Source organism: Gigantopelta aegis, chromosome 8 (genome assembly GCF_016097555.1).
Source record: "Gigantopelta aegis isolate Gae_Host chromosome 8, Gae_host_genome, whole genome shotgun sequence".
Taxonomy (NCBI): Eukaryota; Metazoa; Mollusca; class Gastropoda; order Neomphalida; family Peltospiridae; genus Gigantopelta; species Gigantopelta aegis.
Genome location: NC_054706.1, coordinates 75,152,534 through 75,179,289, shown reverse-complemented (window position 1 = coordinate 75,179,289; position 26,756 = coordinate 75,152,534). Strand labels below are relative to the sequence as shown.

At 35.4% G+C, this 26,756-nt stretch overlaps 2 protein-coding genes across 6 annotated transcripts in view; both read left to right on the top strand.

The window, feature by feature from the left end:
* Positions 1-3,788, top strand: part of LOC121378932 (geranylgeranyl pyrophosphate synthase-like) — a 39,435-nt gene extending 35,647 nt beyond the window's left edge. For all 4 annotated transcript variants that reach the window (XM_041507323.1, XM_041507322.1, XM_041507325.1 and 1 more), the window contains exons 11-12: positions 1,025-1,139; positions 1,723-3,788. In XM_041507323.1, coding sequence (XP_041363257.1) covers positions 1,025-1,139; positions 1,723-1,816 — 209 coding nt within the window. In that variant the 3' untranslated portion in view covers positions 1,817-3,788. The remainder of the gene's footprint in view (positions 1-1,024; positions 1,140-1,722) is intronic.
* A 3,721-nt stretch (positions 3,789-7,509) lies between these two features.
* Positions 7,510-26,671, top strand: LOC121379928 (geranylgeranyl pyrophosphate synthase-like). Of its 2 annotated transcripts, XM_041508614.1 has the most exons (13): positions 7,511-7,641; positions 14,969-15,044; positions 17,156-17,224; positions 18,250-18,341; positions 19,366-19,412; positions 19,591-19,707; positions 20,372-20,473; positions 20,698-20,758; positions 21,234-21,266; positions 22,334-22,412; positions 23,659-23,761; positions 25,117-25,231; positions 25,783-26,671. In XM_041508614.1, the coding sequence occupies exons 1-13, from the start codon at positions 7,577-7,579 to the stop codon at positions 25,874-25,876; spliced, it is 1,053 nt and encodes a 350-aa protein (XP_041364548.1). In that variant the 5' UTR covers positions 7,511-7,576; the 3' UTR covers positions 25,877-26,671. The 2 variants fall into 2 exon arrangements, with proteins under 2 accessions (XP_041364549.1, XP_041364548.1); XM_041508615.1 differs by lacking the exon at positions 17,156-17,224 and having other exon boundaries at positions 7,510-7,641.
* Positions 26,672-26,756: the final 85 nt, after the last annotated feature.

The following is a 26,756-nucleotide window of genomic DNA, read 5'->3' as shown; positions in this document are numbered from 1 at the left end:
CCGAAGGGTATATGGACACGTAAAATACCTAGTCAAGTCAAGTCAACTGGTTTCTTATTAGTATCTGCGTAACCAAACCCACATAGGACATAATAGTGACCAATTCCCCAGTCTATCTACCAGTCTAAAACCATTCGGAATCCCTCGGCCGGTTTTGATTATGTATTCAGAAAACCTCGACCACCTAAATGTATTCGTAGGTTCAATCGGGACAACTCGTTTTTTAAAGTACAATTTAAGTAAGTTCTTTTTTTAACGAAATTCGGTCATGGGCCATTCAAAGGTTTTACGGGCGAGTCAAAGTGTTGCTGTGAGTGGCCCTATTGACCAGTCAAAAAAAATCCCAAGTGCATACCCTGTTTTTTCACAATGCCTCGAGATATTGCAGTTTTGTGTATAGCTTTATCATGTACTATTATAGATCAAGTTTAACTTTCATGGCAATTTAGCCATTTTTGACAGAAGTATGGCCTGGGAATGTTGTCATGACTTTATCATGTACTGTTATAGATCAAGTTTAACTTTCATGGCAATTTAGCCATTTTTGACAGAAGTATGGCCTGGGAATGTCGTCATGACTTTATCATAATCATTCTTGTGCTGAGATAGGGTATTGAATGTGCTAATGGCAGATTCATAATCGTCACATAACGTTATGGCCATTTATGGCAGAAGTATGGCCTGGGAATGTCGTTTGACTTTATATAATACTGCTGAGATAGGGTAAATTAATGATATTCGTCACATAACGTTATGGCTTTTGTTATATACTGTTAAAATTTGATATTGTTATTGTTATTACAATAGTGCATGTTATCATCAGTTGTCTTGTAAATAATACCTTCCCTTTGATGTGCATGTCCCTTTTTATGAACCTCTGTGTTTTATTCCATGTGGAATGGGGCAAACAATTATTGGGTTTTTTGTTTTTGCTTACATTGTGTATATGTAGTTCATATACTGTGTCTGTCTGAACTATTTATCAGACATTTTGTTTTATCTGTGTTTCCTTGACCTGCGTGAGGTATTTTACGACAGAGAACGACCGACATTGATGTGAAGAAGTACTGCGTGGATTTGATGGCCAAGAAGGGATCATTCGAATACACCAAGACGAAATTGAAAGAATTGGAAAAAAGGTTTGACAATTATTTCTTCTCCTTGATACAAATTCAAAATGAGAGTGTCAGTCACATTGATAGTCTTGGTGCTGGGTGAGATGACGTTCAGTGGTAGAATGTTCATCTGAGATGCCATTGGACATAGGATCAATTCCCTAAGTGAACCTGTCAGTTATTTTCTTGTTCCAACATTCCGTAACTATCTCAATATGTTTAATTTGGTTAAGTAGCAGTGGGTTTCTTCTCTATAGACACAAAATTAATAACCATAATTCAAAATGTGCTGAGATGTGGCTAAACAAATATTCCCATTTTTGCTTATTTGGTATCATGTTTTGCTAAATTGGTTCTCAGTCATCTATGAGTTTTGAAGTGTTGTTTTGTGCAAGCTGGTAATGTTTTGGCCACAATACACCTGAAGACACAGTTTTGATAGTTATATTAATGGGGTAGGTGCACCTTATTGATATATCTGATCATATTCATATTTATAAATGTTACAAACAAATATCTTTTTTATACAATTTAATACTCAGTTGTCATACAGATGATTTATTTCTGATTGGGATTTATTTTTAAAATATTTGTTTGTGTATTTCAGTGCCTATGATCTCATTGCTGAACATGGCGGAAACAGACATTTGGTTGCACTTGTAGATGAACTTAAAAAAATCTACCAAGACAACAATTGTTAGTGACATCATCATTTCTCGAGTACTGATTGTCACAACTGACATTCCACCACCATCTGGCTTGTATTGCAGGCAATACCTCATCAGTTTAACATTGGTTGAATACACAGTTCAGTGTTAAACAGCATAGCTATACCACTGAATTGAGTTGGTTTTATACAGGCAGTACATAGAATACGTAGACCTATTTTGATATAGCTCTGCCAATTGGCAAAACAGTATATAGGTTACAGTTCTAGAGTCACTAGGTTTGTAATGTTTGGTGCACTGAGCTTTCTCCAAAAACCTTTTAATTAGTCATTAGCCAATTACAGTATTTTTTTTGTTCGATTTTATGTTTGGTAGTAGTGTTGGCTAGAAGACTTTAGATTCAGGATTTCATAGTGACTTAAAATCATGTAAGATAAATCTGGACATTTTGCTTTGAACCTGATTGTGAGAATGCAGGTCAAACTTGTGGTGATACATGTATTTGACCATTTCTCAGGTACTACCGGGTATTTCTATGAACATTGACATGTCTGTTGTTCACTATTGTAAGAGTAAAAGATGTCTGTGTGTTAAATGTTAATTTATTTATGTAATTAAAATTGTGCAATAGATATTACTGAAGAATCAAAATATTCATTAAGAGTATCCAAGAACATATTGTTTGGGTTAATGGTGATTGATCTATACACAAATATTAGTCTTTGTAATATATTGTACAATAATAATGAACTTCTTCTCCAGTTAGTTTTAATATAAAATTATAATCCATATATGGATTTCTTTCTTTTTTTTAATTTCTTTTTTAGTATTTTTTTATATATATGTAATGCCTTCTGATTCACCTACATGATATGTTTTTGTTACAACAAACTGGTGTTGGGAATCAGTTGGAATCAGTTGGAATCAGTTGAAATTTAATCATCGATCATTGGTTATAATTGATTTGCATTAACCAATCATCTTTCAATTACACAATCAGTCAGACTTATATTTACCTCAGAAGGATTTGAATTATAAGGACCATACATATGTTGTCAAGTTCACGGGAATGGACTCTGAAACCTGCAAATTTTATTTTTAATAACTGTTTAATATCTTTTTTCTTTATGTACGCTTGAAAACAAACATCAGTTTCATCATCTAACCTGGAGAAACATTTAAGATAATATTTTCCTACACAATCAATTATGGAATTTTATAATCGATTATCACATTGATTATAATTGATTATTGGTACATCACAAAAACAACTTAGACTTTGTTGACTGATGGCTCCAAGTTATATTGAGGACTGGGTTCCTACAGAGCCAGAATTCATGGAATTTTAAAATCGTATTCAAGACTTCAAAATGTCATGCTAATCTAACAGCAGCTGGATGTACTGTCCTTTTAATAAATTCTCAAATAGGATGACCAGGAACTCCTTTGATTCTAAACACGCACAAATAGATTTAATTTTATGGACAATAGTAGAATACTTGTTCCATTTAATTTCTGTTGCTGATTTTGCTAGTATGTTTATACGAAACAGCCTTTTATGCAGGTTTTCTTTCAAGAAATCCACAATCATATTATCAATGGTGAAAAGCATTACAGTGGACTCTGCCTCAACCGGATCACTGAAATATGTTGGTTTAGACAGAGTGCCTGTGTAGACAGATTTCGTCCGAAGTTAAGGTTTTTGCAATATAGTGATCAGAAAATACTACTTTTGACAAATCGGTATAATACAATGCAGTTGATCTTGCTACCTACACCTATTACAACAGGTGTGGTTCATTGTTTATTAAGCCTTCAAGGAGTCGTGATTATTTCATAAGATTTTGGTGTCCCAATTACTGTGGAACTGCCGTCGTTGTTTAAAAGGTGACCACCAGACCTGTCAACCTTTAGTCAAGACAAAGCAGGAGGTGTGTGTGGAAAAAGCAGGAGATTTTGTCAAAAAACAGGAGATTTTTTAACTTCACACAATTTAACCCAAAATCGCAAGGTTGTTGTAAACATTATTACAATAAGTTATATGAACACTACATAATGTCATATATACTTGTTAACCTTAGATCTTGGCTTTAAATTTTTTTTTAATTAATTAATTAAAAGAAATATGTGTGTATATATTTCTTTTTAAAGTTTAAATATTGTTATGATTTAATAAAAAAAATATTTAAAAATCTCTTTTATCCAGAAATGTTAAGAACATAACAAGAAATTTAAAAAATGAATTAGTACATTTACAGCATTACACTTACAGGTTACGTTACATCATGATTTGTGGCTAGTGTACCCAAATTGAATTACCCAAGACAAATTTATATAAATCTTATAAATTAATATTCAGTTTTCACTATAATGAGGAACAGTGGCGTGGTACTTATTTAAAATCATTATAATGATGCAATAAACATTGTATTTCCATTAATCATAAGTAAAACCTCATTACGGACATTGTGTGAAATATACTGGAATTATACCCATTTCTGTGGATAACTTTATATCAAACACAACATTTATTAATTGTAAAAAAAAAAAATCTATTGAAATATACCATTGTTACCAACTGCATAAACATACAAAATTAACTGACACAAGTATGTTTATATAGCTAATTGGTCTTTTCTTTGTCTTGTGATTTTAACATTGTGTGTATTGCTGTCAACTCTGGGCCAGAGTGGGACTTCAGATCTGTCATAGCTACTTCTTTTATGTTATTTTGGCAAAAGGGGATCGATTTTTTTTTATGCCTACAAAAATGTCATTTAACAGGATAAATTGTCTCCTGCACATGGTGTCAGGAGATTTGATCAAATACCAGGAGACTCCTGCTGAATCCAGGAGGGTTGACAGGTCTGGACCACAGGTAGACAGTAGCGGTAAGATCGCATGCTGGTGTAGACAGAGCTAATTACTACATAAACCGTTCTTTTGTTCTTGAATTTGCATCTGTAATCCAGAATAGACCGCATTTGGTTTAAACAGTTTTATTCATAATAAATTAATGGTAGCTGGATGGGACTTTAAAACTGTGCCAGTTTACACACAAATTTGATTTAGACAAATGCCGGTTTAGACAGTCTTCTGTATTTATAAAGATCTTTTAACTTCTGAAAATGTATAATTGTTAAATTTTTGCTTATCTTTTTATTCCCAAATTATATCCATAGTTTTTGTCTTTGTTTGTATTGTTAACTTGACAGTTTTGTTAATTTTAAAAACATGCTGGCATTTAGTCATTTGGTTTGTACATTCAGAGAAATTTCCATAATTATGAATGGCCTCTTATAAATTAAATAAAAAATTATTATAGGTGGGATTGCTTGTAAACTGTACATTTTGCACTGTCAATATTATTACCTACTATTTTAGTCATTAATTTATAAAATTATCTTGTACATTTAAAAATGTTTTGTCATTTCTTCTTGGAGGATGTGTAACAAAAAACTAATAAATTATCATTCCTTCTTAATATCATCTGTCATGTTTTCTGTGTAAATAGTAGATTAAGTTAAAATTTCTGCAAGAAGTTAAGAGTGTTATTACCCACATGGTTAAAAAGTGATAGTTACACTAGAACGCCAAGTGGGACGTCGCACGATGACATCATCGATTGGCGCACTACAACCTTACAGGAACGTCAACCAGTTGATTGATACTAATTAAGATCGATTATGGGTAATAAATATAATATTAAACATGCTACAATTTTGTATTGTATCATCGTGAAAGCGCGTGACAATTGAAAATTATTTAACTCTGGACATAATACAATATTTAAGCCGGTTAATGTCATATTGGTATATAATATATATTATCGTTATTTACGCATGTTTTGATTGAGAGCCGACAGTCCCAAGTGCGACAGCACAGGGGTCTATCTGCTGACAATCAAAAAGTCTTAGGCCTACTTGTCAGGGCACTAGCTCGAGTCACCTCCAGCCCTCTCCTTATTGATATTGATATGTATGTATGTACTCTACATATCACTATCAATAAGGGCAGGGCAGGAAGTGACTAGCGCTCGTCAGAGCACCTGCTTATATGGGAAAGTATTAATTTTGAAGACAACTGTCCAACGATACACTACCCGCACTTTAGTTATCTGCATATTATATAGAAATCTGCATTTTCCCAGGGTTTTGTTTGTTTTGTGGTGTTTTTTGTTTGTTTGTTTTTGTTGGGGGTTTTTTCTCTTCTTTTTTTTTTTTGGGGGGGGGGGGGCGGTTAATGTGGAAAAAAAATACGGGTATTAATTGCCCTCGAACCTCTAGAACTGACGTTTACATGAGTACAAATTAAAAATATAGTAGTATCCAGACCTACCGAGTGAAATGATCTACTTTCCATGACCTTGACCTTGATAACGTCACGGCCTTGTCACGTGACCTCGTCCTACTGACCCAGCCCTGACCTACTTAGACTGACCATGACCTACTTAGACTTACCCTGACCTACGAGGGACGACCACAATAGAAGAGGTTCCGTCCCGGGGGGGGGGGGGGCTGTCTCGGCTTCCGTCCCCTTGGAAGAGACGGAACTGGGAGCTTGACACAGCCTCTTGTCACCCCGTTCCATCGGCCTCCTGCACCAGTTCCTACTCAAGCGACTTCCGGATGTTTCGCCGATCCGGCCGACGACACCGTTGAAGCGCAGGCCCCCCCGGAAGGAGCCAGTTGTGAAGAGGAGGAGGCGGGTGCAACTCCAGCACCAAGTAACCCGGCGCTGATCTACTTAGCGGAACAACGCCCATGGCCCTAGTCCCGATTGCGTTGGATCCTACTGACCCTGACCTACTTAGAGGAACAACGCCCATAGCCCAAGTCCCGCTTCGGCTGGATCCTACTCTGCTCGGACCGTGAGCTCAGTCGGTTTAGTGCTCGCTTGAGGTGCTTGCGTCGCAGGATTGAACCACCTCATCATTTCACTTTGAGTCATTCAACAACAATATGAATTGTCACGTACGAAATTAAACATGGATTGTTCGAAACATAACCCTTATTGGACGTCAAACATATGGTCATTCTGACACTGTTTTTAGAGGAAACCCGCTGTCGCCACATAGGCTACTCTTTTTACGACAGGCAGCAAGGGATCTTTTATTTGCGCTTCCCACAGGCAGGATAGCACAAACCATGGCCTTTGTTGAACCAGTTATGGATCACTGGTCGGTGCAAGTGGTTTACACCTACCCATTGAGCCTTGCGGAGCACTCACTCAGGGTTTGGAGTCGGTATCTCGATTAAAAATCCCATGCCTCGACTGGGATCCGAACCCAGTACCTACCAGCCTGTAGACCGATGGCCTGCCACGACGCCACCGAGGCCGGTCCGCACCCACTAAGTCTTCTAATAATAATAATAATAATAATAAAATAAATAAATTGCCACATATTTATTAATGTACACAGGCCCGTACGCAGAAATTTATATGGGGGAGGGGGTGTTGCTAGGGGGGTCCGGAAGCATGCCCCCCCCCCCCCCCCCAATTTTTATTTTTTTAAAATCTAGAATGCAGGAGATGCATTTTACTGCATTCTGGGAAGTAAATTTGAAATGTTTCTTAGCCTCAAAATATGTCAAATTTTATACAGAAATTGTAGAAGAAAGGTTATTACCCCATATCTGCTGCAGTCTGATGGACCTCGGCAGACTATGGGGGGGGGGTGCGTACGCACCCCCCCCGCGTACGGGCCTGGTACACCACTAAAAAATTAAATCACAGGTGCGCTGTGACGTCATAAATCTAATACGATTACGTTGAAGTCGAGTGAAAGTCCGAATGTGTGCTAGGGCGGCAAATATGTTAAATTACAAACTGCAAAGTTTACTGACGCAACCCAAAAGGTAGGTAATATTTTGATTATATTAAATAGAATGATATTATTCGGTATCACACAGTTTACGTCTTGTAATTTACAACATTAGCTAAAAATCATGTAGCAGTAAGAGAATTTTGTCAGACGGCTCTTTGCGGCACTATAATTTTGGTTTCATGCACAATAAATATCAGACATTTTGCCATAATTTTATTTGCGATCCATTTTTAATACACACTATAATTTTTAATACAATATTTAAGTTTAAAATTTGGTCAAATGCATTTGTAATCATAAAACAAAAATGAACCCTTGCAAAATGTTGTAGCAAGCACAGTGGACGAGTTTATTATTATTGGTGAAAAACGCAGTGACGTTATTAAAGATTTAAAACCCGCGTTTTATTTGAACGAGTACATGGAGTGGTATTATATACTAGAGAAGTGGTGTTATAAAATGCCAAAAATAGATATGTGAGCTGTGTGTAGTAGTAGAGTCGAGTATATGTACTTATTTATCATCAGCATGTAGTATTAGCAATCGATGACATACTCGGTATTCATCCTCAACGGATTTATTCGAACAACTTGTACACTCTCGTATTTCAGGCATGGTTGGTGCGACGAACAGACAACTCGAACCGACAACCCTAGTTGTCTCCCTTTAACAATAGAACACCACACTGTGCTGTGGTATGTGGATTTAAAAACAAACAGATATTGCGTTTACTAACTTTTACCCCATCAAAGTAATAGTCAATTCCACCTAGAGCAGACTACATCTTTTAAGTGGGTAAACATACACTAATCGCAGAACTACCGAGTCAAACGTTTTTGGTTTGTTCATGGTAAAATTTTTGTTATCCACATAACGACGTTGCTAATAAGGCCACATAAAATAAATAAATAAATAAAATAAAATAAATTTTGTTTAGTGTCCACCCATTTCCATTTTTCCAGGTAGGTAGGACGGTTTTTATTTTTATTTTATTTTGTATGTAGAATGGCGGAGTGCAGGAAGAAGACATCTAACCATGGTTTTCATGGCTAGAAGGCATGATAGGAAGGTACAGAAGACCATAGACACTTTTAAGCTAGAAATTGCACAAGAAAACATTAAAATAATTGTAAAATCTTTGTTCAAATGAAAGTTAATGTTAATGCGCAGACGCAAGTGGTACATCCTTTGTCCAATAGAAAATTGACGTCATGACTCATATTGAAGTTTGTTGGTGATTGCGCAATAACTATAATATAATAGGCGGGAAAATGTTGTTTTGAGAGTTTTTACACTTTATTTGAAGTGGGTTTTTTTTTTTTTTTTTTTTAAATAAATAAATATTTGGAAGTCAGTCGGGGGCATTCTCAAGTGGCGGTGACGCTAAACAAGTAATTGTTATACACCTGTCTGTGATGGGTCGTATTATGGCATTATGGCGTTGTCAGTCCGTCGTACGTCCGTCTTTTAACCTTTTCTTGTCCGGACCATATCTTATATACAGATGCATACAGGATCATCAAACCCCACATTTAACAACAACATGGGATGATGGTGTGTCAAGTACTATTACTAGGTCACTGTGACCTATTTTTCACGGTCTACTGCACATAACAGTACATCCTTGTCCGGACCATATCTTGCATACATATGCATTCAAAACCATCAAACTTCACATTTAGGAACAACTTGGGATGGTGGTGTGTCACATACAATTACTAGGTCTCTGTGATACAGATAAATCAAATAATTTGTCTATATTCTGAACATCATATAGTATGGTTTTTTATCAATGTCCTAACGGGCATATATCATGTACCTCACCGGTACTCTTGTTTTTATGTGGCCTAACAGAGTTTTATCACCTATGTTTTTAGACTCCGATAATCGACACCATTCCCCACCATTCCTAAAAAGCCTAATTTTGGACTAAAAAATTCCCAATCAATGTAAATAATTCTCAATTTTTATTATTATATAAAGGCATATCTTGAAAACAATACATAAGACTGAGTGAGACTAGATATTAATTTGAATAAATACAAGTATATGTAATAATGTATAGTATTAGACTTTTCGATTCTAACAAGGCTTACTAAGATGTTTTTTAAATGAAACTGAAAAACGCTATAATTCCTAAAGTCAAAGCCATAGGTGTCACGTCAAAGCCGTGGGTGTCAAGTCAAATTTAAAAAATAAAACCCTGCCTAATAATAAAAAGGTTCCTTCATATACAAAAATATATAGAAATAAACCCTTTAAATTTAAAAAAAAAAAAAAAAAATATTCAGTCACATAAAGCTATGTATTTTTAATTCTTTTATTTTTTTTGGGGGGGGGGGGGGCAGGTTTCCCCTCCTGCTCCCAACCAGTGTCTCACAAAGTACATCAAAGGCCATGATACATCAAATGTCCTGTCTGTGAGAAAGGGATATAAAAATTCCCTTTCTGTTAATTGAAAAAACAGTAGTGGGTTTCCTCGAAAAACAGTGTGTCAGAATTATACTGGGGTCTCACGGTATCGCGGTACTTGATGATAGTGCAGAAATAAAATAATATACCAACATACATCAAGATAAATATACTTTTGTTGGATTTTACCTCATATGTCAATGTTCTACACGTCATATATTTGCATATAAATCCTGTTTGTAACTAAATAATAAGGGCGGAAGTGTGCCCTACCATTGCAGACCTTTTTGAAGTGCTTCTCATGATATCACGGCAACTCAAAAATATGGTATACAATTCACCTGAATAGTTAAATATGTAGTTTTTATTCACAAATTTACAGTAAAATTGAAGAAACAAAATTTTGAACACAAAAAAGATCCTAAAATTCAGTTGAAACCTTTCGTTTGTTCAATTCAGCTACATGTCTACAGTTTCCCTAAGAAAAACAGTTTATTTCTGTGTAAAACAGAGAGTGCATTTAAAAACTCGTCTGTGCCTTATCACTCGAACGTATGATCAAAATATCAGGGCTGACATGTGTCCACTTAAGACAATAAGTTATATTCTGCCTATTTTACAAAAGTACAACAGCCTCTCGCATATTCTGATTGTCGAGATATAGTGTAATGACATATTCAGGTTTTTAAAAATAATTTCCCAATATATTTCTACTTCGGTTGCATTCTAAAAATAGTAAACATGTCACCATACGTAGTCTCATTTTGATTGTCAACGACCAGACAATAGTCTTGTATCACAAGCAATAACATTTTAAATTTGCATTGCAGGTACTGGGGATTTTTTGTAAGCATACGATTGTCAGAAAAATCCCACTACTAGTAATTCTGTGAGGAATCGGTATAACATTTATAATTTGTAAAACAATTAGAAATTATTTCACATTTCTTTACAAAGATGACACAGTACCACTGGTGAACAAGTTAGTTTAATTAAATTTGCTATCAGGTGGATTTGCGCGTGCTAAACTACGAAAAATGCAAATACTGCGATACCGTGGAACCTGCGATACCGTGAGAAACGAGTTTACCAAATGTTTCACATTCAAGCTTATTAATAAATCCGTGTGCACCAGTGATGTTGTTAATGAAAACCAACTTCAACTTTGTAATTTGAAATTATTGCTTATTGATTTAAAATGAAGTACAGTGAAACCTCTCAAAACTGGACCCTCTGTAAACCGGAATTCCCTCAAAACCGGACGTTTATTGTGGCCCCCTTTTAAATACAGTTGAATCCACTTTATTGCATATCGGTTTATAGCATAAATTGCTTATTTGCATATTATTCGGCTGCACAGAACCATTTAGCATTAAATCAATACATATTATGTCGCTTATTCGAATACCGTATACGCAAAAATGTTCGCAAATAAAATATATCGCAAACACGTTGACAGCACCGCAAATTTAATTACACGCAAACTTATTTATGATTTTTTTTTTTTTTTTCATGGATACAACAGACAAGCAGTCAGAGGTACCTGTTAAATATATACCGAGTTTCGTATGCACTTTGTCTTTACCGCCAAATTATCCACAAGGTGACGTGGTTCTGTAAACCTGCATGGTCATGTGGATTTAATAGAAGTGACACACAGTCATATCAGACATACATACAACATTGATGTCTCGCTGACAGCATGGTAACATGTCCAAGTGTGTGTGTGAAATCGTCATTGAAAAGAGTTTGGCAAATAAAATATGTTTAATTTTGATTTTATTATCGGGGGTCACAGTCACGAAAATAATTCCTCTTCAAAATACAGTCTACAGGTGTTTTAAAAAAAAAACATGTTGCTTATAATACATTATTCAACATTTAATAATGGATGTTCTGACCAGACATTTTACCCCAACACCGTTTTCTCAAATATAATGAGGTGTCAGTTCAATTTTCGCCAACGACAATAGTTCCATTTTGGTAGTGGTTCTGATTTAGCCGCATTGTTAAATAATGATATATTGTTCTATCGGCTGGCAGACTAAAAAAAAAAAAAGTACTAATAAAAATTATACCCAGGTGATTTTCCAGTCTTATATATATATACTACTCAAAAGAATTTAAGGGTCAAAAATTTATAACCAAATAAGTTTCAGAGTGTATTAGATTGATGATGTAAACTACACCAAAAATTTAATTTATTGTTCCATATTTACAAAAAACCACAAATAAACGTCACTGTATACAAGAAAGTCACATGACATGCTGTCAAAGTTGAAGGTTGTCAAACATGGATTTTACACATTAGAACATTCGTTTAATAGTGTGTAAATCCACCCCTGGCGCGAATACACTCGACACATCGTTGCCTCATGCTGTTGATCAGACGTCTGAAGAACTCTTGGGGAATGGCCTGCCACTCTGCCATAAGAAGTTGACCCAGATCATGAAGGTTGGCCGGAGGGGCATGGTTATCCCGAACTCTCCTGCCTAATTCGTCCCAGGCATGCTCTATTGGGGCCAAGTCAGGCGAATATGCTGGCCAATCCATCCTGGCGATACCTTGTTGTCTGAGAAAGTCCGTTACCACCCTGGCGCGGTGGGGTCTGGCATTGTCATCCTGCAGAACTGCCCCGCCGCCAATCTGCTGAAGGCCTGGGAGAACCAACGGCCGGATAATCTCATTCAGATAGCGGATTCCATTCAGATTGCCATCCACCACATAGAGGGGGGTCCTGTGGTGGATAGAGATGCCGCCCCACACCATGACGCTGCCACCACCGAACCGGTGACGTTAACATCAGCGAAGCGCTCCCCAGGACGTCTGTAGACACGAACCCGACCGTCGTTGAACTGGAGACTAAACCTGGACTCATCAGTGAACATCACTCGACCCCACTGAACACGTTGCCACCGCAGATAAAGTGTGCACCAGTGACGTCTGGCCGTTCTGTGACGTGGTAGGAGTGGTGGTCGAACAGCCTGGCGACGGCAGCGTAGATTATTGGCTCTCAGACGATTGCGTATGGTTTGATCAGACACTCGAGTTCCAGTCGCAGTCCGCAGATTGTCACGTAATCGGCGTGCAGTGGTTGTGCGTTGACGTAGAGCCACATTGGTGATGTAGCGGTCCTCTCTATTTGTAGTGCTTCGGGGTCTTCCCGAACGTGGACGATTTCGAACAGAATTCGTTGCTTGGTACCGTTGCCACAGTCGGCCAACGACACTCTTGACTGACACCAAGTCTCAGAGCAACATTTCTTTGCGTATTGCCATCCTGAAGCCAAGCAATAGCCCTTCCTCGATCTTCGATAGTCAGTTGACGTCGTACCATTGTCGAATTTGGAGTGTGCACCGTACACGAACGCAAGCTCCAATTATACGGAAATTCAGCATTGGGAACATGGAATACACATGCAAAGCGTGCAAATGAAGCGCTTTGTGAAAAAGCAAGTTATGGGCACTTAGAAGACCTTTCGCTTTCGCCCTAATTTACGTGCAAATGTAAGCATGTTTTCGCCATTAGAACTAGTCGACAGTGTCAATGACAGTGGATTTTAATTCATTTATGGGTTGCTTAGACCCACTTTCGTCAAAATGGAACAATACCATGCATGACATTATGGTCTAGCTAATATAATTGACATTCAGAAAATAATGTCGAAAATATCGTCTGACCCATAAATTCTTTTGAGTAGTATATATATTAGTTATGAAAATCCTTGGAATAAAAACCATAAAAATGTGTCAGTATTATTATGACCTGTTACAGTATTCAAACAACTGGTACCAAAAATGACAAGAAATGACCTGTTATAGATAGAAATGTGAGATTTTTTACAATTTTACTGCAAAACTTATGTAATTTGAAACCTACTATAACACCCAGGTTGATATTTATTACACCTGACAGGTGAAATTACAAGTACTAAGTGTAAGAATACATAGCAGTCCAGCATATTAAATCAAATAACTAAAATAATTATATAAATTTGCTAACAACAAAATTACTGATGTATCCATAATCAATAATTTTTTTAAAATCTTAATCTAACAAAGCAGTTTATTGAACTTCATTGTATTGAAAATGACAGGTGAAATATTTCTGGTATCAATATGGTACAGGACCTGCCGTCTCAGTTACAGTTAGTAAACTTGTGAAAGCTGTTTATACCTTTTTTCATCTGGAGAATAAGAGAGGGAAATTGCTTATAACTTTAAATAAGCTTAGTACTTGTGATTTCACCTGTCAAGTGTAATCAATATCAACCTAGGCTTATTGTCTGTTTCAAATTACATTAGTTTTGCAGTAAAATTGTAAATACATCTCATATTTCTATCTATAAGAGGTCATTTATTGTTGTTTTTTGGACCGGTTGTATATAATATATAAGACTGGAAAATCACCTGGGTATAATTTTGATTAGTTTGATTTTTTTTTAGTAGAAATTCTGGTGGGCTAGTAAATATCAGTTTCGTTCTGGTCCAGTGGGCTAGTTAAATAGTTTCCATTTCTGCACCCTTGTATATGTATGTAATAAGCAACACTGAAGGATGTATTGTTGCTACTTCAAATTTAATGGATTACTGGTTCAAGTGAAATTTGGTTATTTGCTCTAACTTCCATTTGACGGGAGAAGGGGAGTACTTGACCAATGTAAAACTTGTTTTTTGTAAACAACAATTTGGAACTTTGTACTGTATATGGAAAAACTAAATTAATTTTATTGATTGAAAATTGTACTTTACATTTAAAGCAGGAGGCTGTTTATTCAGTGTAACTGTTAACTTTTGGAACCAATTATGATTGGACTTTTTCTCTTATGGTTGCTTTAAATACGATTCCCTCATACACTTGGAGAAGTTGAAGATGTTTTTTTTTTTAAAGTGGATGGTTTTAAGACAGACTTATCTTTTAATGAAATATTTTTCTGTGTGTTCAGGTCGTCTACTGAGGTCATAATAAATGAAACTGGTGATGCAGAGCATAAGGAGAGTAGTGAAGAGGATAATGAAAAAGTAATATATAGATGTTCACATCTGTTCTTCCATCCATCAGTCCTTCGATCTGTCTATCTGTTCATGAACCCATCCATTAACCCACCCATCAATTAATCTAACCTATCCATCAACCCACCCAATAATCTGTCAACACAACCATTAATATATTAATCCATCCATTAATCTGTCAACACAACCATTAATCTGTCAACACAACCATCAATATATCAACCCACCCATTAATCTGTCAACAACCATCCATCCATACATCAATAAAGAGGCTTTGATGACAAATACGTAGTGTTGTAACTACAATTGGTTATTCCATCAATCAGAAAAAACAACACAGTTTCAAAATCAACATTGTTACATTTAGCAGAAGTAACAAATTAAAAAAGACTGACTTTATGAGGTCATGGGCAATAACTTTGATGCTGATCCATTACTCAAAGTACAATTAATATCACAAATAGTAAAAACAGACTAGATGTAGACATAGATTCTGAAACCAAGTGAATGAAGAAACATAAAACAAACTTACTTTATGCTAGGCTCAGACTACCAACTGCCAGAAGAAAGTTGGCAAACTTTCTGCTGTCATGACTTCGACTGATCCATTGCTAATCTGATTCTCATCGTATAACCCATTAGTTGTTAATCTGAGCACACCTATTGGAAATTTAGAGTTGGAGAAATTACAACACAACCGTGGAGTTTGCCAACTTTCTGCTGGCAGTTGGTAGTCTGAGCCTAACATTAAACCAATAGTTATGTGTCAAATACTTCTATTTTTGAGAATTGGGCCTTTCTTTTTAGAATAATCTATCTGTGTTTTCCATACATATAGTGATCTTTATATACGTAAAAAGAATACGAGTACAGTTAATTAGTAAGCAGAAAATAATAACATCATAACTCATATTTGTAGTTGTCCCACGAATCATGTGCACCCAAAACCCTTCTAACGTATCAATACACCTATCAATCTATCAACCCACACAGTCCATCAACCCACCTATCAATCCATGAACCCACCGATCAATTCATCAACTCAGCCAGCTCCATGGTCTAGTGGATAAGCTGCTGGACAATCAAGCTGACGACAGTGGTACAAATCCCATCAAAGCTGGCTCACATTCATTCATCTTTCTCATCTATCATCCTCTGCCCATCATTCTCATTATCTTAATATAAAAAACTTTCCAATTTCTCCCATGATTTCAATCTGTTTCGACCCTTTCTGTCAATTTCCTCCGACTCTGTCTTCTGAGCTGTCCACACCATTGCCTACCTGTCTCAACTTCCTCCACGGATGCAGTCTCTGTGTGTTTCCCTGCACCCACCTGGCATCCTCGTCCTCTGCCGCTAATAAATCTGGTCTGACCCACTGCACTAACGACCGCCGGTAGTAGGGGTGCATAGTAGGTGGTTACAAGTGCCTCTTAACAATGCCAGAAGTAACTACTGAACACTTCCCGAAGTGGTCAGACTAAGCCCACAGCTAAAAGCTGATGGGGAACAGGTGTGTGGCACAGATAACCACAAGAGACAAACACCTGTCGCAGTTGGAGAGACGAGGACTGGGATGTGGAGGTGGACAGCGAAAGAAGTTGAAAGATGTCCACCCATCAATTCAGTCTATCAACCCACAGTCTATCAATCCACCAATCAATCCATGAACCCATCCATCAATTCATCAAATCAGTCTATCAACCCAGTCCATCAACCCACCTATCAATCCATGAACCCACCCATCAATTAATCAACTCAATTTGTCAACCCACTTGTCAGTTCATGAATCCACACATCAATCAATGAACCCACACATCAATCAACCAATTAATCCATCAACTCGCCTGTCAATCCATCAACTCGCCCATCAATCTACAAACCCACCCATTAATCTACAACCTCCCCCATTAATCAATCAGCTTGCCTATCTGGCAACCTACCCATTAATCCATCAACTCCACCATCAATCTGGCAACCCACCTATTAATCCATCAACTCCACCATCAATCTGGCAACTCAGTGTTAAAAACTTAAGGTACTTTCTGCAGTAATTTAATTTAGATTATTATACAACTTTGCAAACAAAACATTTCCTCTCTTTCTTTTTTCTTCTTCAGATTTTATTAGCTCCATATGATTATATTTGTCAAATCCCAGGGAAGAATATGAAATCAAAGCTGATTGCAGTAAGTTCGTTGCCATCAAATGTAGAGAAATAAAACAAATTTTACTTTACTAGAATTTTACTTTACTAGAGATATGTTTTATTTGTTCAGCCAGAATCATTAACAGGATTGAATTTTTGGATTCCATCTCATAATCGTACACTTATGAAACAAAATCTGGGATGTGCAGAAACACGAAATCGTGCTAAATTCGCTTCCTGATACCGGCCTCAGTGGCATCGTGGCAGGCCATCGGTCTACAGGCTGGTAGGTACTGGGTTCAGATCCCAGTCGAGGGCATGGGATTTTTAATCCAGATACCGACTCCAAACCCTGAGTGAGTGATCCGCAAGGCTCAATGGGTAGGTGTAAACCACTTGCACCAACCAGTGATCCATAACTGGTTCAACAAGGCCATGGTTTGTGCTATCCTGCCTGTGGGAAGTGCAAATAAAAGATCCCTTGCTGCCAATCGGAAGAGTAGCCCATGTAGTGGCGACAGCAGGTTTCCTCTCAAAATCTGTGTGGTCCTTGACCATATGTCTGACACCATATAACTGTAAATAAAATGTGTTGAGTGCATCGTTAAATAAAACACTTCTTTCTTTCTTTCTTTCGCTTCCTGATATACGATATATTAAAGATGATCAACTGACTATCTGTATCTGTTACCAGACCTGGAAAAAAACACTTGTTAATAGACATATGAGATGGCACTTTATTGAGAGGTCTGAAGGAATGTGCATCATATAATATCACTAGTTTGAGAATCATTTATGATTGTATGTAACCCACCTCCTGGACAATTAAGAGAAGGCTGTGATCTTAGCATTACAAAATGTTATAGGAGGTGGGGTATAAAAGATGCTAAACTTTGACTTACTTAACTGTTGAATGGCAAGTGATTTAACATTCTATAAACATTAACCATACAATTGGCATTACATTTGTTGTCTTCTTTTATAAGTGTTAAAAACTCAGTCTGTTACTAAATTTGACAAAATAAACTAACTAGCTAATTGATACTAAACTGTGTTCTTCTACAGTTACAGGCATTCAACTACTGGTTAAACATTCCAGATGAAAAACTTAAAATAATACTTGATGTCATCCAGATGTTGCATAACGCAAGGATGTTGTAAGTATTTTGCATATCACTGTAAATCCTGAACTTACTTTGACTGTCCTCAGTTTGCTGATATCATAAGATATTACCGACTACTGGATCCTTTTTAACAACTAAAATTACCTATTAAATATATTTTCATAGAATATCAATGTTTCCGTTTATCCTGTTTATGGTAATCAAAACTTGATTATGCCTTCCAATACATGAGGGTGGGACGTAGCCCCGTGGTAAAGCATTCTCTTGATGCACTGTCGGTCTGGGATCGATCCCCATCAGTGGGCCCAATGGGCTATTTCTCGCTCCAGCCAATGCACCACGACTGGTATATCAAAGGCTGTGGTATGTGTTATCCTGTCTGTGGGATGGTGCATATAAAAGATCCCTTGCTGCTAATCGAAAAAGAGTAGCCCATGAAGTGGCGACAGCTGGTTTCCTCTCTCAATATCTGTGTGGTCCTTAACCATATTATGTCCGACGCCATATAACTGTAAATAAAATGTGTTGAGCGAGTCATTAAATGAAACATTTCCTTCCTTCCAATACATGAAAAAATATATATTAGGAAGTAGAGGTATAACAAACATTAGCATGACCAGAAACTCATTGATATTCTACACCAGAAAATGTATTTAGTATGTCATTTTAGTCATTATAAAGGATCCGTTACTCAAAAACATCTTACAAAGGCAGCAAACTCAGGACAGGCTCTGTAATGTAAACAATGCAGCTAGTGTTTCATTGTTAGTGTACTAGACCATTACAAACAGTTTCCTTCAGTCCTACAAAAACAGGAATCAATTTTTAAAATTACAGTCTCGCTAGCCTGGCGACCAGTTTATAGGGGGGGGGGGGGGTGAGTCATGCTCCCCACAAAATATATTGAGAGAAAAATAATTTGCTTGAGCAGGGAGGGGTTCAAACCCCAAAGTTCCTCCCCCTGCATATGCACCCTGATTATTATTATTAACAACAACTGATTATTATTATTATTATTACTACTACTATTATTTCTATAATTATTTTTTAATAACAGGATTGATGATATAGAAGACTATTCAAATTTACGAAGAGGAATTCCAGGTTTGTAAAATATTTTAATGTTTATGATCTAGTATTATCTTTACAATTTGGGGTCTGCTGAATATTTTGAATTCTTTTTTCATCATACTCAAATTCAGAGTCAATATACTTTATCTATTTCACTCTTTTGGTTCTATCTTTGATGGACATGTCATGAAAATAAAGATGTTTCTTTCAGTTGCCCATAACATCTTTGGTGTTCCCCACACGATCAACTCTGCAAACTACGTCTACTTTCTTGGTCTACAAAAACTTCAGGCATTGAACCATCCAGATGTTAATAAAATATTCACAGGTTAGTTTTCAAATTGAAATGTTTCAAATAGTTTTCCATATATTTTAAAATTGATTATATGGATGATATTTTGTTTCCTCTGTTACATTGCTGAGTCTTGTTATAGGTTGCATCACCGTCCTTCTGTCAGTCTTTCTGTCTGATTATAGTCTAGCCCACATACATTTTTCTTGAAAATAATTTCGCAATGCCTCAAGATATTGAGCTGAAATTGTGTGTATAGCTTTATCGTGTAGTTACAGATCACATTGGACTTTCATGGCGATTTACACATTTTTGACAGAGTTATGGCCCTTGAACTTGGGATAAAACAAAAATTAGTTTTCCAGGGTTTTTTTGCAATGCCTCAAGATATCCGACTTTCATGCCGATTTACCCATTTTCCCAAGAGTTATGTCCCTTAAACTTGAAAGATACAAATATTTGTTGGGCCCAGTAGGTGACACGTATTGCTTTAGCAGTACTCTCAGAATGCTTGTGTATATAGATTTACATAGTAGTAAGGGGATGAATGGATGGATAGATAGATGGATATATGGATGGGTTAGATGGATGCTTTTGCTTGGGTTGCTGGATGGATGGATTTTGGGGGTGACTGGCTAGTTGGCTGGATTTATATATTTCTTCATTTAATATTGTTCATTACTGTTGTTTATGTATACAGAACAGATGTTAGGCCTGCACCAAGGTCAAGGAATGGATATCTACTGGAAAAACACTAATGCTTGTCCATCAGAGCAGGAATATATGCTGATGGTCTTGAAAAGTAAGTATGAACACAGTATCAGAATCTAGCACCATTTTTGTTTTCTGTAGCTTTATTTTATTTGCTAACAAAAGAAATAATTGTTGATTGAAACCCAACTTATTTGGGGGTAAAAAAAAAATTCAGCTAGTTTTGTTTCATCCAGCCAGTCTCAAAGATTTTCTTTCTTTTCCCTTCCAGTTTTAGATTTTACAATTCCTAATTGTATTGATATTGCTTTCTAGAAAGTGGAGGACTGTTTGGACTTGGCGTGAAACTGATGCAGCTGTTTAGTGAAAACAAGAGGTTTGTGTTTTAGTTTATTATAATAAACTTAACTCTATGTGTTTGCATCTGTAAAAAAGGGTACAGATATGGCATCATCTAATTCACATAAACACTGTTAATTGGACTTAAGATGAAATTCCATCGAGGCACATATTCAGACACCTGTTTACCAAATTTTTTATTAACATGACTTCCAAATTGAAACTTTCTGTGTATGTATGGTGTAGTTTCAATATTTGATACCTTTTGGTGCAACAACCGTTTGTATTCTATTTATGGTGATATTATAGGTGTAATCGGATACATACATAACTGCAATGTTATTGTGAGCGAAGTTGATGTTGGATGAATTACATTGATGCTGAGACAATTTCTCATGGTCAGTGACATGCATACTCATTATAAAACTTAGTAACTATTTAAAAATATTGGTTTTGGTTTATGTAAAAAATACAACATGGTCTGTCTTTGTTTGTTTTTTGTTTTTTTGCAGCCATTTTGGTAGTCATCTTGGATTCAAGCAAAGGTAAAGTTTCTCTGTATTAGAAAATGAATGCAATAGTTCATTTTCTTGCATCCTAATATCCTGCATTTTAAAAATTATTGCTTGGTGTAAAATATTTGGTAGGATATAGGCACTCCTTCCTCTTGACAACCATTTGTGAAGGTCTTGGATTTAAAGGATTATGCAATATCTCGGCAGAAATTAATGAATTCCTTAACCCCTAAAACTATCATTAATGCAAAAATATTGCTTAGTTGATGAAAAATGGGATAAACTGCAATTTCCTTGCAGAACAATAGCTGTTTATAGTGGCAGCCATCTTGAATTTAAATGACATACATGTAGCATTGTCTTGACCCTATGACCCAGGGATAGACAACAGTTTTGTCAGAGGTGATTGCTAGTATCAAAGATTGCCAATTCAGGTTTTTCGCAACAGTCTTGGATGACACCTTGGATATTTAAAAATGCTAATTGTGTCAAGCTTGCATTACAATTTATTTTAAATAATAAATAACATTTACCGATTCAACATTAACAACTAACGTAAACAGTAATTTTATTAATTTGAAATGAAGAAAACAGCTGAAATTATCTATTTTGTTTTCTAAGCATTGCCGAAAATAGTGCAAAATTAAGATCCATGCAATTAAGTTACTTGATTTTATTTCAACCAATCCAAGCATTTATAAAAAGAGTATTTGCAGATTGGAATTATAGTCCTATGACACTTACAATAAAGGCTGTTTCGGCATATTGTAATATTTGTAATGTTAAATCTGCATTTTTAAAACTTGTTAAAAAATCAAGTCTCCACAAATTTCTCTCAGCTGAAATATTTGGTGATCACTCTTATGATTATGAACAATGTTGACCAAAAAAGCAAAGAAAATATTTTTATCATTAGATTTTATGCACAGGAACTTCAACAGTTTTCTTTAACAATACTGATGTTTTAACACAAGGGATTACCTTATTGAATAACATTCAGTAAAATAAATACATCAATAAAAATTTTAAGATGTTAATTATCCTCAAAACATTGATTGGCATTTTCAGTGTGTTGCTAAGTAAGTGTTTATTTACAGTGACTTCAAGCATCTGATTAATGTGTTAGTGTGTTACTTCCAAGTCAGAGATGATTATGCCAATCTGATTTCAAAAGAGGTAATTATTATTAATCATATTTCAAATATGGTACTCAGTGATGTTAATAAACATGAGGACTGAAATTTATCTAAGACATTAAAAATAATGTTCTGCTGTTCTATGGGTTGGAATTGCCTTATCTGACTTAACTGATTTTTATTCTTTCCCACATGAATACAATAAAATATTTGTAAACAAAGGTTTGTTTATTCTTGACCCATTTCATAAACACTTCATCTACAAATTAATTTAATGATATGTTCAAAAATGTAGTCCCCCTTCTGCATAAAAGTGTAACAACTTCACAAATCATTTCAAACCCATAACCATCTAGTAGGGGCACTTAGATCTGGGTTTTTTTTTAAATATTATTTTCCCTAAAATTATTTACTGGCAGAAAACCTGCAAAATACACACACACACACACACACACATATATATATATATATACTAAACCAAAAAAAAAAACTTCCGATTTTCAGACATCATTTTATTGTTTTGAGAAATCAGTTAACATTTAAAATGAATTAAAAATATTAATGTTCAATTTTTTTTTAAGACTTCCACATTTTATCAATACATTCTTCCTTCTATTATAACATTCAAGCCATATTTCTTTTCCAAACATATGCACCATATAAATATAAACATGTATTTTGTTTTGTTTTCAATGTTTCCAAATATATGCCGTCAAACTTACCCAAAGTTTCTTTTTTGGTTCAGTATATGAATTTGTTAAAATTAATTTTACAAATTCCAAAAAAACATGAGCTATGTCAGTAACCGTTTTACATTTACAGAATGTTTATTTTTAGTATGAAGCAATCAAAACATTTCACCGAGGTTTATTCATTTCAATATGAAGTTAGCATAACATTTACAGAGATGGTTATTGATTTTTTGGTAAATATAATCTAAACAACAAAAGAAGCATAATATATGACGGGTTTTAAAAATTATTTTACAATTAATTTGGTAAATAGACAGTCAAAATGTGACTAAAATGTTCATTAGACGTGATAATTTTAGCATCCACAAAAAGCAAAGGGATTTAAACTGAAAAATTAAGAATAAATTAAACTCAATTAATATTTGTATTTCTTGTGTTGTTCAGTACATATTTGTCATTGTTAATTACACATTTACTTAGCAAAACATTACTTAAGACTGTTTATTAATTTTAGTATGAAGTTAGCACATTTATGTGGCATAATATTTAGGCCTTCTGAGACAGTTATTTATTTGTGAAGGTTATTAATTTCAGCATGAAGCTAATAAAAGCTATGCTTCGGATCTGACAGAGGGAAGATTCTCATTTCCAATAATCCATGCGATCAGCTCAAATCCAAATGACAACCAAATCCTCAGTATCCTTTTAAGTTACATTCTTCACTAATACTACACAATCTTAGAATTCTTTTAGGAGTCACTATTTACAATTGTTAAAACATAATTAGGTAGGTCTTTTTCTGTTTTTTAATTCATTTTTACATGGTCACAATTATATTATCTTAAATAATGGTTTGTGATGATGCATAAATCATGCATACTGACTCGCACCCTTGATTTTTGTTAACAGACTCGCATTTATTTTAAAAAATGTTTGAGAATTTCTGTCGATTTTATCAGTTTGGTTCTTCTTAAACGTGTGCTGTATTTCTAGTAGGAACTAGAATGGCCTTATATTAGTGTTCACTGTTTTTTAAACCATTTATTACATATCCTAAACTATTGAATTCTGTCCCATATCACTTCCACACTCTTTCTAATCACACTGCGCAAGCATGAACTTTAATACCACTGCATATGTATAAACTAACCAAGCCTCGATCGATCAACATTGAAAAATGAAGGTGGAAAAAGGTAAGATTTTTTTTCTCTCCCTTGTAGGCTCTACAGTACCAGTGATTCTATTATTGCATACAAGAACCATATCCAAAGGTTATAATATATTAATTTAACCTTTATAAATGAAGACTAGATTTGACAGATCGGTAATGACTGTCAGTCTGCATGAATTTTGTCTATATTTAGTAACAAGTCACACGACTGACACTCTTAGTGTGTGTGTGTGGGGGGGGGGGGGGGGTGTGCATGTAGAAGGACGTTTGAGTCAGATCCACAATTGTTATTCAGAAACATTAGATTTTTTACTGTTTGTAGAAGAAAGCTTTTTCTTCTTTTTTCAGTCACCTACAAAAACACATTTTCCTATATTCATGAAAATTTGTTGACTACTTGAAAAGCTGTTAAGAGTGGCATGACTGTTTACAAAGCATCTAAAAATATTCAAATTCTAAAACAAACTCTGAAGAATAAAAATGCAAGGGGAACTTTTTAATCTCGAACACGGTGGTATTGGTTGACACCCAGTGTTCACCAAAAACGTGTATATATGTTCATAATACATTTACATGTGCTTCGTTGACAATCTGTTGTGTTGTTCCCTCAATCTATGATCGGTGTGGTCTTTCATACATTCCGCGTTTGTGACGTTCACATGGGACAGATTTCGATGGTGTTAAAAAAATTACAAATATTCAGTTCCTGGTGGGAATTTTACATTTGTTGACAACAAAGGTAAGTAATTACAAAATTTATATTACTATTTTACTTTGTATTGGACATGTGCAGTAGCGTTTTCCTGTTAATGGGACGGAATTCGATTGTTCCAGGATACATGTACATTTGTTTTCATCCGTATCTCCTTGACCTGTGTGAGGTATTTTACGACAGAGAACGACCGACCTTGATGTTAAGAAGTACTGCGTGGAGTTGATGGACAAGAAGGGATCGTTCGAATACACTATTATGAAACTGAATGAAATGAATAGAAGGTTTCACAATTATTTGTTTTTCATTTATACTAATTCGGAATTCATGTTTGATACAGAAAGCCAGAGGTTTAATGACAATGATAGATAAATGAATGAATGAATGGATTGAAAGAAAGAATGAATGAATGTTTAATGACACCCCAGAACAAAGTAAAAGATGTGCTGAAACATTTTGTTTTACTTGTGGTCCGTCTGCAGGAAAGTGCACATAAAAGATCCCTTGCTGTTAATGGAAAAATGTAGCCAGTTTCGACTGATGACTACGAGTCCAAATGATAACATCTAATTGCAGATAATAAATTAAATCAATTTGCTCTAGTGGTGTCATTAAACAATACATCCTTGACTGTACTTTACTTCTACTTGTGGTGTGATGATTTAATGAGGTAGAGCTTCCACTTGAAGTATGGTGATGAGGTACATTACGGTAGATATTCTCAGGTGTTGTTAAATTTGTCTCTCCTTTATTACCTATTATCTATTTTTAACACCTGTACCAAGATACACTAAATATATCTAGAAACAATAATACATTCATTGTTTTTTTTCAGTGCCAGTAATCTCATTATGAGATGTGGTGGAAACAAACATATGGTTGATCTTATCGATGAACTAAAGAAAGTGTATGAAGACAACAGTTGTTAGTGATCCTCATTCAACTGAAATCACTCTTCTCCTACTGATGTCATCATTCTCACACTACTGACTCCAATAATGATGTCATTGTTGTTCCAGTACTGATTTTACTGTTGTTCCAGTACTGATTTTACTGATGTTCCAGTACAGATGTTACTGTTGTTCCAGTACCGACGTTATAATGTTATCCCAGTACTGAGGTCACTATTGTTCCAATACAAATTTCTCTGCTGTTCTAGTAATGTCATCATTGTTGTTCCAGTACTGACATTACTGTTGTTCCAGTACTGATATTACTGCTCTTCCAGTACTGACGTCACAGTTGTTTCAGTACTAATGTCAGCGTTCCAGTACTGATGTCACTTGTGTTCTAGTGATGAAGTCACTGTTGTTCCAGTTTTGCAATGTTTTTCTTTAGGACCGACATCACTGTTCTTCCAGTTCTGGCATCACTGCTGTCAGTACTGACGTCTTTGTTGTTCCAGAATAGCATATTTTTTGGTAGTTGCAGGACAAAGTATATAAGTGACTTCAGCCCTAGGATACGAGGTTAAACCTGTAACTTAGGATATGAACATTGTTTCTGTAACCAATCATATGTGTATCATTTTCCCTTGGGATTCCAAGTTTTCACTACAAATACCAAAATTTATTTTAAATTACAGTTAATGTGGTTTTTGCACATTAGTTTTTAAAGTCTATATAATAAAGTCTGATCAATCCAAGCATTTGTAACAAAATAATATTTATGATTGGATTTGTAGAGAAATTAAACTTAAATCAGAATAAAAATGAATACTGATATTTTATTTCACAAATTGTCTTTGTATTTTTAATAATACAAAACAGGCTGACAATGACAATCTACCATAACAATCGAGAAAAACTT

Excerpts from the sequence above, each read along its gene's own strand:
- LOC121379928 (XM_041508614.1), top strand. The coding sequence starts at position 7,577 with ATGTGTGCTAGGGCGGCAAATATGTTAAATTACAAACTGCAAAGTTTA. Across the intron at positions 18,342-19,365 it reads TTGCATAACGCAAGGATGTT|GATTGATGATATAGAAGACT; the intron begins GTAAGTATTTTG and ends TTTTAATAACAG. Across the intron at positions 20,759-21,233 it reads CTGTTTAGTGAAAACAAGAG|CCATTTTGGTAGTCATCTTG; the intron begins GTTTGTGTTTTA and ends GTTTTTTTGCAG.